The sequence below is a fragment of the Bombina bombina genome, chromosome 8, assembly GCF_027579735.1.
Source record: "Bombina bombina isolate aBomBom1 chromosome 8, aBomBom1.pri, whole genome shotgun sequence".
Lineage (NCBI taxonomy): Eukaryota > Metazoa > Chordata > Amphibia > Anura > Bombinatoridae > Bombina > Bombina bombina.
Window position 1 is genome coordinate 8,864,893 of NC_069506.1, and position 14,670 is coordinate 8,879,562.

The 14,670-nt window shown below is 39.7% G+C and overlaps 1 protein-coding gene across 4 annotated transcripts in view; it reads left to right on the forward strand.

The window, feature by feature from the left end:
- The window catches only part of USP28 (ubiquitin specific peptidase 28), a 229,213-nt gene that overhangs the window by 111,639 nt on the left and 102,904 nt on the right, over positions 1-14,670 (forward strand). For all 4 annotated transcript variants that reach the window (XM_053690114.1, XM_053690115.1, XM_053690116.1 and 1 more), the window contains exons 15-16: positions 9,373-9,601; positions 11,798-11,992. In XM_053690114.1, the coding sequence (XP_053546089.1) occupies positions 9,373-9,601; positions 11,798-11,992 (424 nt within the window). The remainder of the gene's footprint in view (positions 1-9,372; positions 9,602-11,797; positions 11,993-14,670) is intronic.

Genomic DNA, 14,670 nt, shown 5'->3' on the forward strand with positions numbered 1-14,670 from the left:
AAAAATTAGAGAGAGGATGTACACCAGGGCTTACAATGGCAACCAGCTGTGTACTTTGCTAACATCACTAGTGCAACGGCATATTGGTTTGATGCGTTGTCTGATACTATTACGTCAGAAACTCCCCTGGATAAAATCCAGGATAGGATAAAGGCTTTCAAATTGACTAAATCCTTTAGTTCAAATTCTTCCCTTCAAGTTATCAAGATGGGAGCATAGGTTTCAGGTTTCTCTGTTCCAGCTCACAGAGCCTTATGGTTAGAGCCTTGTTCTACGGATGTATGCTCTAAGTCTAAGCTTTTAACGATTCATTACAAGGGGAAGACTTTGTTGGAACCTGGCTTGAAAGAGGGTCAATTTATGACGGATCTTGTAGGGGGCAGACTTTCAGTCTTCGCTCATGCTTGGGTTCTATATGTTCAGAATCCCTGGGCAATAGAAAATGGTGTCTCAGGTATTCAAATTGGAGTTTAAGAGTTTTCTTCCCAGAGGTGGTTTTCTGCTTTCAAGATTAGATCAGAAATAAGGAGAGGCGTTCTTACACTGCGTAAGTGACATCTCAGACCGTGCGAATGATTGATCCAGTTCCAATACAGGTACTGGGTCTGTTTTTTTTTATAACAATCGGTTTGTGGTTCCCAAAAAAGAGAGAACCTTCAGACCACTTTTTAGATCTCAAGAGTCTAAACAGATTTTCTTAGGGTACCGTCCTTCAAGATGGCAACTATTCGTTCCATTCTTCTCTTGATCCAAGAGGGTCAATTTAACACAACAGTGGATTTAAAGGACACATACATTCATGTGCCATTCACAAGTTGGAAAAACACTTCCAGTTCATGGCTCTTCTTTCGGCCTCAGCTCTCAGAGTTTTTACGAAGGCTCTGGGAGCGCTGTTGGCGGTGCTTCGGTTACGGGGCATTGCAGCGGCGTCCTATCTGGACAATATTCTAGTCCAGGCGCCATCCTTACAGCTAGCAAGATTTCACACGGACTTGGTGTTATCCTTCCCGTGGTCTTATGGGTGGAAGGTAAATTTGGAAAAGAGTTCCTTAGTCCCATGCACAAAGGTAACTTTCTTGGGAACCATTATGGGTTCCATATCGATTAAGATTTTTCTGACAGAATGTCAGGAAATCAGATATTATCAATACTTGTTTAGTCATTCAGTCCACTACTCGGCCTTCAGTGGCTCAGGGCATGGAGGTAATCGGGCTGATGGTGGCAGCAATGGACATCATCCCGTTTGCTCGGTTCCATCTGCAGTTAAGCATGCTCAGGCAATGGATCGGAGATTATACAGATTTGTCTCCTCAAATACTACTGGAGCAGGAGACAATGGATTCTCTTTAATGGTGGTTGTCTCTGGATTATCTCTCCCAGGGAACCTGCTTTCGCAGTCCATCTTGGGTATTTGTGACAACAGACGCCAGCCTTCTAGGGTGGGGAGCAGTCTGGGGCTCCCTAAGGGCTCAGGGGGTTTGGATTTAGCCAGAGTCCTTTCTTCCTATAAACATTCTGGAGCTGAGAACCATCTACCATGTTCTTCTGGCCTGGCCTCAGTTAGCCTTGGTCCAGTTTATCAGGTTCTGGTTGATCAAAATGTCGTCAGTGGCTTACATCAATCATCAGGGAGGAACGAGGAGTTCCTTAGCGATGACAGAGGTATCCAAAATAATTCAGTGGGCGGAAGCCCATTCTTGCTGCCTGTTGGCGAGCTACATCCCAGGGGTGGAACATTTGGGAGGCGGATTTCCTGCGCAGGCAGTCCTTTCCTCCAGGGGAGTGGGTACTCCATCCGGAAGTGTTCTCCAGCTTATTCCTCAGTTTGCTTTTCTTCATCGGGTCATTGCTCGAATCCAGCAGGAAAGGGTTCAGCGATCCTCATAGCACCGACTTCGCCTTGTAAGATTTGGTATGCAGATCTGGTGGACTTGTCATCTCTGCCATTTTGGAGACTTCCGTTGAGGAAGGACCTTCTAATTCACGGGCCCCTCCTTCACCCAAATCTGGTTTATCTGAAACGGACTGCTTGGAGATTGCAAACTTATTAGCCAAGCAGAGTTTTTCTGACTCGGTCATTGTGACCATGATTCAGACTCGAAGATCTGTTTTTAGTCAAATTTATCATAAGATATGGCGTAAATATCTCTATTGGTGTGAATCCATGGAATAGATAGGATTGCTAGAATTTTGTCTTTTCTCCAAAAGGGTTTGGAGGAAGATTTATCGTCAAGTTCTCTAAACAGTAGAAACCCTGTCTTTCTCTAATTTGTTACAAAAACGTCTGGTAGATGTCCCAGATGTACAATCATTTTGTCAGGCCTTGGTCAGGATCAGGCCTGTGTTCATACCAGTTACTCCTCCATGGAGTTTGAATTTAGTTTTCATAGTTCTTCAAGGGGCTCCGTTTGAACCTATGCGTGCGTTTAGTTATTGTGGAGTTATATTGGAAAGTTTTATTTCTTGTTGCTATTTCTTCTGTTCGGAGAGTGTCAGAGCTCTCGGCATTTCAGTATGAGTCTCCTTATCTTATTTCCATTTAGATAAGGTAGTTTTACGTACTAAATTAGGATTTTTTTTTCCTAAAGTTGTTTCTGATCGGAACATTAATCAGGAGATTGTTGTTCTTTTCTTGTATCCTAATCCTTTTTCTCAGAAGGACTTCTATTCAATTTGGACGTGGTCCGTGCTTTGCAGTTTTACCTGCAGGCGACTAAGGACTGTTGTCACTCTTCTTTGTTTGTACTTTTCTCAGGAAAACGCTATGGCTACTTTTCTTTCCTTTTGACTGAAGAGTATCATACGTTTTGCATACGAGACTGCTGGACAGCAACTTCCAGAGAGTTACGGCTCATTCCATGAGGGCTGTTGCTTCCTCATGGGCGTTCAAAAATGAAGCTTTTGTGGAACAGATTTGCAAGGCTGCAACTTGGTCCTCTCTTCACTCTTTTTCAAAGACTTACTAGTTTGACATTTCTTTCATGTAATTAACAAGAGTCCATGAGCTAGTGACGTATGGGATATACATTCCTACCAGGAGGGGCAAAGTTTCCCAAACCTTAAAATGCCTATAAATACACCCCTCACCACACCCACAAATCAGTTTTACAAACTTTGCCTCCAAGGGAGGTGGTGAAGTAAGTTTGTGCTAGATTCTACGTTGATATGCGCTCCGCAGCAAGTTGGAGCCCGGTTTTCCTCTCAGCGTGCAGTGAATGTCAGAGGGATGTGAGGAGAGTATTGCCTATTGAATGCAGTGATCTCCTTCTACGGGGTCTATTTCATAAGGTTCTCTGTTATCGGTCGTAGAGATTCATCTCTTACCTCCCTTTTCAGATCGACGATATACTCTTATATTTACCATTTCCTCTACTGATTCTCGTTTCAGTACTGGTTTGGCTTTCTACAAACATGTAGATGAGTGTCCTGGGGTAAGTAAGTCTTATTTTCTGTGACACTCTAAGCTATGGTTGGGCACTTTATTTATAAAGTTCTAAATATATGTATTCAAACATTTATTTGCCTTGACTCAGAATGTTCAACTTTCCTTATTTCCAGACAGTCAGTTTCATATTTGGGATTATGCTTTAAATTATCATATTTTTTCTTACCTCAAAAATTTGACTTTTTTCCCTGTGGGCTGTTAGGCTCGCGGGGGCTGAAAATGCTTCATTTTATTGCGTCATTCTTGGCGCGGACTTTTTTGGCGCAAAAATTCTTTTCCGTTTCCGGCGTCATACGTGTCGCCGGAAGTTGCGTCATTTTTGACGTTATTTTGCGCCAAAAATGTCGGCGTTCCGGATGTGGCGTCATTTTTGGCGCCAAAAGCATTTAGGCGCCAAATAATGTGGGCGTCTTATTTGGCGCCAAAAAATATGGGCGTCGCTTTTGTCTCCACATTATTTCAGTCTCATTTTTCATTTGCTTCTGGTTGCTAGAAGCTTGATGTTTGGCATTTTTTTCCCATTCCTGAAACTGTCTTATAAGGAATTTGATCTATTTTGCTTTATATGTTGTTTTTTCTCTTACATATTGCAAGATGTCTCACGTTGCATCTGAGCCAGAAGATACTACAGGAAAACCACTGCCTGCTGGATCTACCAAAGCTAAGTGTATCTGCTGTAAACTTTTGGTAGCTATTCCTCCAGCTGTTGTTTGTAATAATTGTCATGACAAACTTGTTAAAGCAGATAATATTTCCTTTAGTGATGTACCATTGCCTGTTGCAGTTCCCTCAACATCTAAGGTGCAGAATGTTCCTGATAACATAAGAGATTTTGTTTCTGAATCCATAAAGAAGGCTTTGTCTGTTATTTCTCCTTCTAGTAAACGTAAAAAGTCTTTTAAATCTTCTCTCTCTACAGATGAATTTTTAAATGAACACCATCATTCTGATTCTTTGGACTCTTCTGGTTCAGAGGATTCTGTCTCAGAGATTGATGCTGATAAATCTTCATATTTATTTAAGATGGAATTTATTCGCTCTTTACTTAAAGAAGTACTAATTGCTTTAGAAATAGAGGATTCTAGTCCTCTTGATACTAATTCTATACGTTTGGATAAGGTTTTTAAAGCTCCTGCGGTTATTCCAGAAGTCTTTCCTGTTCCTAATGCTATTTCTGCAGTAATTGCTAAGGAATGGGATAAATTGGGTAATTCATTTACTCCTTCTAAACGTTTTAAGCAATTATATCCTGTTCCGCCTGACAGGTTAGAATTTTGGGACAAAATCCCTAAAGTTGATGGGGCTATTTCTACCCTTGCTAAACGTACTACCATTCCTACGTCAGATGGTACCTCGTTTAAGGATCCTTTAGATAGAAAAATTGAATCTTTTCTAAGAAAAGCTTATCTATGTTCAGGTAATCTTCTTAGACCTGCTATATCATTGGCTGATGTTGCTGCAGCTTCAACTTTTTGGTTGGAAACTCTAGCGCAACAAGTAGCAAATCGTGATTCTCATGATATTATTCTTCTTCTCCAGCATGCTAATAATTTCATCTGTGATGCCATTTTTGATATTATTAGAGTTGATGTTAGATTTATGTCTCTGGCTATCTTAGCCAGAAGAGCTTTATGGCTTAAGACTTGGAATGCTGATATGGCTTCTAAATCAACTCTACTTTCCATTTCTTTCCAGGGAAACAAATTATTTGGTTCTCAGTTGGATTCTATTATTTCAACTGTTACTGGTGGGAAAGGAACTTTTTTACCACAGGATAAAAAGTCTAAGGTAAAAACAGGGCTAACAATCGTTTTCGTTCCTTTCGTTTCAACAAAGAACAAAAGCCTGATCCTTCGTCCTCAGGAGCAGTTTCAGTTTGGAAACCATCTCCAGTCTGGAATAAATCCAAGCCTGCTAGAAAGGCAAAGCCTGCTTCTAAGTTCACATGAAGGTACGGCCCTCATTCCAGTTCAGCTGGTAGGGGGCAGGTTACGTTTTTTCAAAGAAATTTGGATCAATTCTGTTCACAATCTTTGGATTCAGAACATTGTTTCAGAAGGGTACAGAATTGGTTTCAAGATGAGACCTCCTGCAAAGAGATTTTTTCTTTCCCATGTCCCAGTAAATCCAGTGAAAGCTCAAGCATTTCTGAATTGTGTTTCAGATCTAGAGTTGGCTGGAGTAATTATGCCAGTTCCAGTTCCGGAACAGGGGATGGGGTTTTATTCAAATCTCTTCATTGTACCAAAGAAGGAGAATTCCTTCAGACCAGTTCTGGATCTAAAATTATTGAATCGTTATGTAAGGATACCAACGTTCAAGATGGTAACTGTAAGGACTATATTGCCTTTTGTTCAGCAAGGGAATTATATGTCCACAATAGATTTACAGGATGCATATCTGCATATTCCGATTCATCCAGATCATTATCAGTTCCTGAGATTCTCTTTTCTAGACAAGCATTACCAATTTGTGGCTCTACCGTTTGGCCTTGCTACAGCTCCAAGAATTTTCACAAAGATTCTCGGTGCCCTTCTGTCTGTAATCAGAGAACAGGGTATTGTGGTATTTCCTTATTTGGACGATATCTTGGTACTTGCTCCGTCTTTACATTTAGCAGAGTCTCATACGAATCGACTTGTGTTGTTTCTTCAAGATCATGGTTGGAGGATCAATTTACCAAAAAGTTCTTTGATTCCTCAAACAAGGGTAACCTTTCTGGGTTTCCAGATAGATTCAGTGTCCATGACTTTGTCTTTAACAGACAAGAGACGTCTAAATTGATTACAGCCTGTCGAAACCTTCAGTCTCAATCATTCCCTTCGGTAGCCTTATGCATGGAAATTCTAGGTCTTATGACTGCTGCATCGGACGCGATCCCCTTTGCTCGTTTTCACATGCGACCTCTTCAGCTCTGTATGCTGAACCAATGGTGCAGGGATTACACGAAGATATATCAATTAATATCTTTAAAACCGATTGTTCGGCACTCTCTAACGTGGTGGACAGATCACCATCGTTTAATTCAGGGGGCTTCTTTTGTTCTTCCGACCTGGACTATAATTTCAACAGATGCAAGTCTCACAGGTTGGGGAGCTGTGTGGGGATCTCTGACGGCACAAGGAGTTTGGGAATCTCAGGAGGTGAGATTACCGATCAATATCTTGGAACTCCGTGCAGTTTTCAGAGCTCTTCAGTTTTGGCCTCTTCTGAAGAGAGAATCGTTCATTTGTTTTCAGACAGACAATGTCACAACTGTGGCATACATCAATCATCAAGGAGGGACTCACAGTCCTCTGGCTATGAAAGAAGTATCTCGAATTTTGGTTTGGGCGGAATCCAGCTCCTGTCTAATCTCTGCGGTTCATATCCCAGGTGTAGACAATTGGGAAGCGGATTATCTCAGTCGCCAAACGTTGCATCCGGGCGAATGGTCTCTTCACCCAGAGGTATTTCTTCAGATTGTTCAATTGTGGGGGCTCCCAGAGATAGATCTGATGGCCTCTCATCTAAACAAGAAACTTCCCAGGTATCTGTCCAGATCCCGGGATCCTCAGGCGGAGGCAGTGGATGCATTATCACTTCCTTGGAAGTATCATCCTGCCTATATCTTTCCGCCTCTAGTTCTTCTTCCAAGAGTAATTTCCAAGATTCTGAGGGAATGCTCGTTTGTTCTGCTAATAGCTCCGGCATGGCCTCACAGGTTTTGGTATGCGGATCTTGTCCGGATGGCATCTTGCCAGCCATGGACTCTTCCGTTAAGACCAGACCTTCTGTCACAAGGTCCTTTTTTCCATCCGGATCTGAAATCCTTAAATTTAAAGGTATGGAGATTGAACGCTTGATTCTTGGTCATAGAGGTTTCTCTGACTCCGTGATTAATACTATGTTACAGGCTCGTAAATCTGTATCTCGAGAGATATATTATAGAGTCTGGAAGACTTATATTTCTTGGTGTCTTTCTCATCATTTTTCTTGGCATTCTTTTAGAATACCGAGAATTTTACAGTTTCTTCAGGATGGTTTAGATAAGGGTTTGTCCGCAAGTTCTTTGAAAGGACAAATCTCCGCTCTTTCTGTTCTTTTTCACAGAAAGATTGCTATTCTTCCTGATATTCATTGTTTTGTACAAGCTTTGGTTCGTATAAAACCTGTCATTAAGTCAATTTCTCCTCCTTGGAGTTTGAATTTGGTTCTGGGAGCTCTTCAAGCTCCTCCGTTTGAACCTATGCATTCATTGGACATTAAATTACTTTCTTGGAAAGTTTTGTTCCTTTTGGCCATCTCTTCTGCTAGAAGAGTTTCTGAATTATCTGCTCTTTCGTGTGAGTCTCCTTTTCTGATTTTTCATCAGGATAAGGCGGTGTTGCGAACTTCTTTTGAATTTTTACCTAAAGTTGTGAATTCCAACAACATTAGTAGAGAAATTGTGGTTCCTTCATTATGTCCTAATCCTAAGAATTCTAAGGAGAAATCATTGCATTCTTTGGATGTTGTTAGAGCTTTGAAATATTATGTTGAAGCTACGAAATCTTTCCGTAAGACTTCTAGTCTATTTGTTATCTTTTCCGGTTCTAGGAAAGGCCAGAAAGCTTCTGCCATTTCTTTGGCATCTTGGTTGAAATCTTTAATTCATCTTGCCTATGTTGAGTCGGGTAAAATTCCGCCTCAAAGAATTACAGCTCATTCTACTAGGTCAGTATCTACTTCCTGGGCGTTTAGGAATGAAGCTTCGGTTGACCAGATCTGCAAAGCAGCAACTTGGTCCTCTTTGCATACTTTTACTAAATTCTACCATTTTGATGTATTTTCTTCTTCTGAAGCAGTTTTTGGTAGAAAAGTTCTTCAGGCAGCGGTTTCAGTTTGAATCTTCTGCTTATGTTTTTTGTTAAACTTTATTTTGGGTGTGGATTATTTTCAGCAGGAATTGGCTGTCTTTATTTTATCCCTCCCTCTCTAGTGACTCTTGTGTGGAAAGATCCACATCTTGGGTAGTCATTATCCCATACGTCACTAGCTCATGGACTCTTGTTAATTACATGAAAGAAAACATAATTTATGTAAGAACTTACCTGATAAATTCATTTCTTTCATATTAACAAGAGTCCATGAGGCCCACCCTTTTTTGTGGTGGTTATGATTTTTTTGTATAAAGCACAATTATTCCAATTCCTTATTTTATATGCTTCGCACTTTTTTTTTTTTCTTATCACCCCACTTCTTGGCTATTCGTTAAACTGATTTGTGGGTGTGGTGAGGGGTGTATTTATAGGCATTTTAAGGTTTGGGAAACTTTGCCCCTCCTGGTAGGAATGTATATCCCATACGTCACTAGCTCATGGACTCTTGTTAATATGAAAGAAATGAATTTATCAGGTAAGTTCTTACATAAATTATGTTTTTTGCCTCGGTTGAGGCCGCTTTTTGGGAGAAAGGTTCTTCAAGCAGTGGTGCCTTCCGTTTAGGATTCCTGTCTTGTCCCTCCCGTATCATCTGTGTACTCTAGCTTGGGTATTGGATCCCATTAGTAATTAAGATAATCTGTGGACTCATCGTGTCTTAAAAAAGAAAATGTATGCTTACCTGATAAATTTTTTTCTTTTTTGACATGAGTCCACGGCCCGCCCTGTTCTTATAAGACAGGCTGTGGGTTTTTGTAAACTTCAGACACCTCTGCACCTTGGCTTTTTCTTTCTCTTTCTAACTTCGGTCGAAGGACAGGAGTGGGAGGGAAGGGAGGAGCTATTTAACAGCTCTGCTGTGGTGCTCTTTGCCTCCTCCTGCTGACCAGGAGGTGAATATCCCATTAGTAATTAAGATGATCTGTGGACTCATCGTGTCAAAAAAGAAATACATTTATCAGGTAAGCATAAATTTTCTTTTTTTTTTTTTTTACCATATTGTATAAAATCTCTTTATTCTACCAGGTTCCCTACAGGCTGCATGCGGTTCTGGTTCATGAAGGTCAGGCTGAAGCTGGGCACTATTGGGCTTACATCTATAGCCACAGCAGGAATTCCTGGCTAAAGTACAATGACATATCTGTGACAGAGGCCTCCTGGGAAGAGGTACAGAGGGACTCATATGGCGGAATGCGGAATGCTAGCGCTTACTGCCTTATGTACATAAACCGTAAACTACCATACCTTATAGCTGGTAAGATTTACAGCATGAAACTGAAGAGGAAACATTTTCCTTTGTCATTTTTGTTCCCTATCACCTTTTGTGTTTTTTAGTTTAATTTTTATAGATTGATTTATACATTTACATTATATTGCATTTGTAAAGTTTTCTACCCAGACAAATTATTACTAAAGACATGACAATAGCTCCAGATGTAAAGATTTACAACTGTACTAGAACCCTCGCTCTTCAGTTTCTTCTCCCATGTTCCATCTTGCTCACTCACTTTCTTACAATGCACTTAGATCAAGACCATCTCTTATTTATGCACATCCTTGAGGGAAAATATAGGTTATACCAAAACAATTAGTGGCACTATAATCCATTAAATGTAGGATCATACTAATACAAGGGTAGGGTGTAAAACCCCTTAGATACAATTAAGGAACACAAAAAAGATAGAGAAGGGACTTTATGCACTATTCCTATTACTAAAATATAACTTTAAATGTGACAATAAAAAGGGGATTATTATAGCCTATGGTGAATAAATAATCTTGATTTCTTTTTACAAGATACGAGTCCACGGATTTCATCCTTACTTATGGAATATCGCCTTCTGGTCAGCAGGAGGAGGCAAAGAGCTCCACAGCAGAGCTGTATAAATAGCTCCTCCCTTCCCTCCCAACCCAGTCATTCTCTTTGCCTGTGTTAGTGATAGGAAGAGGCAAAGTGAGGTGTTGGTTATAGATTCTTCAATCAAGTGTTTATTATTTTTTTCAGTGGTGCCTCTGAGTGCTACTTTGTGCTAGGGTGTAGCCTAGACCAAATCAGTCTCTTCAGTAAAAAGAGAAGCATTTGGTGGCTTTTATGTATATATGTTGTTACCCGAAACTTTGCTGTCCTTTTATGATGACACCCCAATAAAGGTTTTTCAACTTTTAAGAAACAGTGCTGGCGCCATTTAAAACCTATTGCCTGTTCCAAAATAAACCAATTACATATAAGGTAAGAATATGAAACATAAAGGGACAAGAATATAAAACAATTACATATAGGGTAAAAATATGAAACAAAGGTATAAGAATATAAAACAAACAATTACATATATGGTAAGAATATGAAACATAAAGGGATAAGAATATAAAACAAACAATTACATATAGGGTAAGAATATGAAACATAAAGGGATAAGAATATAAAACAAACAATTACATATAGGGTAAGAATATGAAACATAAAGGGATAAGAATATAAAACAAACAATTACATATAGGGTAAGAATATGAAACATAAAGGGATAAGAATATAAAACAAACAATTACATATAGGGTAAGAATATGAAACATAAAGGGATAAGAATATAAAACAAACAATTACATATAGGGTAAGAATATGAAACATAAAGGGATAAGAATATAAAACAAACAATTACATATAGGGTAAGAATATGAAACAAAGGGATAAGAATATAAAACAAACAATTACATATAGGGTAAGAATATGAAACATAAAGGGATAAGAATATAAAACAAACAATTACATATAGGATAAGAATATGAAACAAAGGGATAAGAATATAAAACAAACAATTACATATAGGATAAGAATATGAAACATAAAGGGACAAGAATATAAAACAAACAATTGCATATAGGATAAGAATATAAAACATAAAGGGATAATATAATACAAACAATTAACAATATAGACTAGAAAGCCCTACAACTTGGGCATTCCATCTATCCAAGTAAGGATTGAATTTAGGGCTTGCTAATCTTCCTTGTTAGTTTGGGAGGAATATGTGATTTTAACGCTCTTCTGTATTAAATGCCCTTTTTAATTGTAACCTTAAAAGTTATATTTTAGTAGTAGGCATAGTGCATTAAACCCCTTTGTTTGGTTGGTAACTATCTGCTCGTAATTGTCTGTTCACTATTGAAGTCTCTCATATAAACAAACCTTCCTTGTATATAAATGGTTAGTTGTAGAAAAAAAAGACATAAAATCCTGCGTTCTCCTTGAAAATTTGGAGAACTATACATGAAACAATTGCCATCAGTATATTAGGGGTTGTACATTGTAGATTTGAGTATCTTCCCATAGACAAAATCTGTAAGATAAATATTTAACTGCGGTATGTAATACATATTGTACTAATCTGCTTTAGTTTATATAAATTTGACCTATTCTAAATAAATAAGTGGTGCAATGAGTTACTTTTCTCAGATGCAGATGCAGAAACAGGACAGCTGCTGGACAAGATCGATGCCCTCCCTCCCACTCTACGGCGCTACGTCAGAGCAGAGAACCGTAGGTTTGAGCATGAAGCTGAGGAGTGGGAGGGGGCTCACTCATGCAAAATGTCCCAGATGGAGCCGGCAACAACCTTCAGCTCTGACGAGTGCGCCGCATATTCTGATGGTGCGTAAATCCTATAACTAAGCAGTGAGAAGCTCAGCTTGTGATATAACAAGCACCTTTATCCTCAGAGAGATCTAAGGATAATCTTTCACTGCAAGTCAATGTGATTTTATAATCAGAACAGGGACCAGTTGTTTTTTTTTTTTTTTATGCCTGATTTAAATTTGAAATTCCACAATGCATCACATAGCAAAATTAGTTAGAAATGCACAACATTAAAATGATGTTGTACTCAAACATATCTAATTTCTAAAGAAAAGAGCAGTAGTTAAAGGAATAGTTAAGTCAATATTAAACTAGCAAGAATCAGATAGAAGTGATTTTAAAGTGTCTTAAAGTTACATGATCTATTTTCAAATGTGCTTTGTCCTCTTGGTATCCCTTCTTAAAAATGAATATGCATGTATCCTACACTAGTTTCTGATTGGGGCCTGCACACATTTGTCTCGTGATTGGCTAACTAGATGTTTCAGCTAGCTGCCAGTAGTGCAATGCTGTTCCTTTCAGCAAAGGATAGTAAGATAATGAAGCATATTTGATAATAAAAGTACATTTGAAAGCTGTTTAAATTTGTATGTTATGTTCAAATCATGAATTAAATTTTTGGGGTTTACTGTCCCTTTAAATGTTTTATATTTCTTTCTAATGACACGGTGAGTCCACAGATCATCTTCAATTACTGTTGGGAATATCACTTCTGGCCAGCAGGAAGGAGGCATAGAGCACCATAGCAAAGCTGTTAAGTATCACTTCCCTTCCCACAACCCCAGTCATTCTCTTTGTCTGCGGTGCAAGGAGGAGGTGAAGTTTTCGGTGTCTGAAGTTTACTTCAATCAAGATTGTATTATTTTAAAGCAGTGTAGGGTTGCTCTGATGTTTCCTTGGGTCTAGCCGTAGCCCACGTCAGTCTCTTCAGTAGGGCAGTGGTGGCTTTTAAGCAGTTGGGAACTTGTGAGGTACAATCCTCTCTGCGTTTTCTCATACAGTTTGTGCTGCCCTACCCAGAAAGCCTGAGTAAGCTTACTTGGTTCTTTCTTTCTCCACAGGTCCATGTGAGGAATTGCATCCTCTTAAACCAGGTGAGCTGTCCTTCTCCTGGAAAGATTTACATACAGGTAAGTGCCATGAATATATTTTTCTTTTATTAAGAGGGAAAATTGGCACTTCGGCAGTCTGATGCTGTATGGGAACGTTATATTAATTGAATCTGTTGAGAGTTAATTATATGGGCAGATAAGCGGGCACTGTGGACAAGGGGGAGATTGGTACTTTTTATTGGTGGCTCAGTTAGTGTCCTTAGCTCCGGTTTAGACTCGGTCAGGGACTGTGTATAGAAGTGGTGCCCCTATTTAGCTGTTAGTGCGGCCGTATGTTGGTAAAAAGATTTTTTCTTTTTTCTGGCTTAATGGCAGCCGAGAGGCGGCTCCCTTTCTGAGACGGCAAACAGTGGAAGGCGCTCTTTTGGTACTTTCTGTGAGTTCCGGAGTGGTGACGTCACTTGTTTTCGGATGCGTGGGTTTTAGAGTACATCGCTCAGCCGACTAATCCTTCGCAACTACAGAGTAAAGCCGGATCATTGGTGTACATTTCAGTCAGCAGGACAGGTACGCACTTCAGCAACAGAGCTTAGGTGTAGAGGGTTGCCTGGGGATTGTAGCATTTTTGAGCTCCGTATTTCATAAAGAGCATATTTAAAAGAGCTGTAATGTTGTTGTTTTTTGGCCTTCTTGTTTGAAAATATGGATCAAGAGTCTTTGCAGAATGTTTCATGTAGGCTATGTTTTGACTCCTAGGTGAAACCACCAGTACCTTTTTGTTCATGTATTGAAAGAACTTTGTGTTACAGTGATAGACTTTTTGATCCTGAGCCATCATTAGCTAAGGTGGATGCTGGTCAGGTGTCTCCTGTTTTAGATATGCCGCAGCTTTCTCCTCAAGCGTCCCAATCATTTTCATCTACACATGCAGTGCCCTGCATTTCCTCTCACGCTCCGGTAGGCGTTTCTTTGCAAGACATTGCTGCCCAGGTATCTTCTGAGATGTCTGAGGCGCTGTCAGCTTTTCCCATGCTGCAGGGAAAGCGAAAGAGGAAATTTTAAAAATCAGTAAGGTTTCTGATCCAGTTATGGCTATCCAGGGTGCTCCTTCTCAAAAGTCTGAGGAGGAAGACACTTCGGTAGCATCTGAGGGTGAAATCTCAGGCAGTATAATTCCTTCTTCTGATGCTGAAGTTGTATCCTTCAGGTTTAAGCTGGAACACCTCCGTATGTTACTTCAGGAGGTTTTGGCTACCTTGGACGACTCTGATACGACTGTCGTAGTCAACCCTAAGAAATCTAGTAAACTAAACAAATACTTTGACGTTTCTTCCGCAGTGGAGATATTTCCTATACCAGACTGTGCTACAGAGGTTATTGCACGGGAGTGGGAGAGACCTGGAATTCCTTTCTCTCCATCTCCAATTTTCAAGAAAATGTTTCCAATAGCTGACTCCATTAAGGAGTCGTGGCAGATGGTTCTTAAGGTGGAAGGAGCGATTTCTTTCATGTAATTAGCAAGTGTCCATGAGCTAGTGACGTATGGGATATACATTCCTGCCAGGAGGGGCAAAGTTTCCCAAATGTCCTTACATAGCAAACATTAACTCTTTATATGAATGATGCACTTGCAACTTCTAA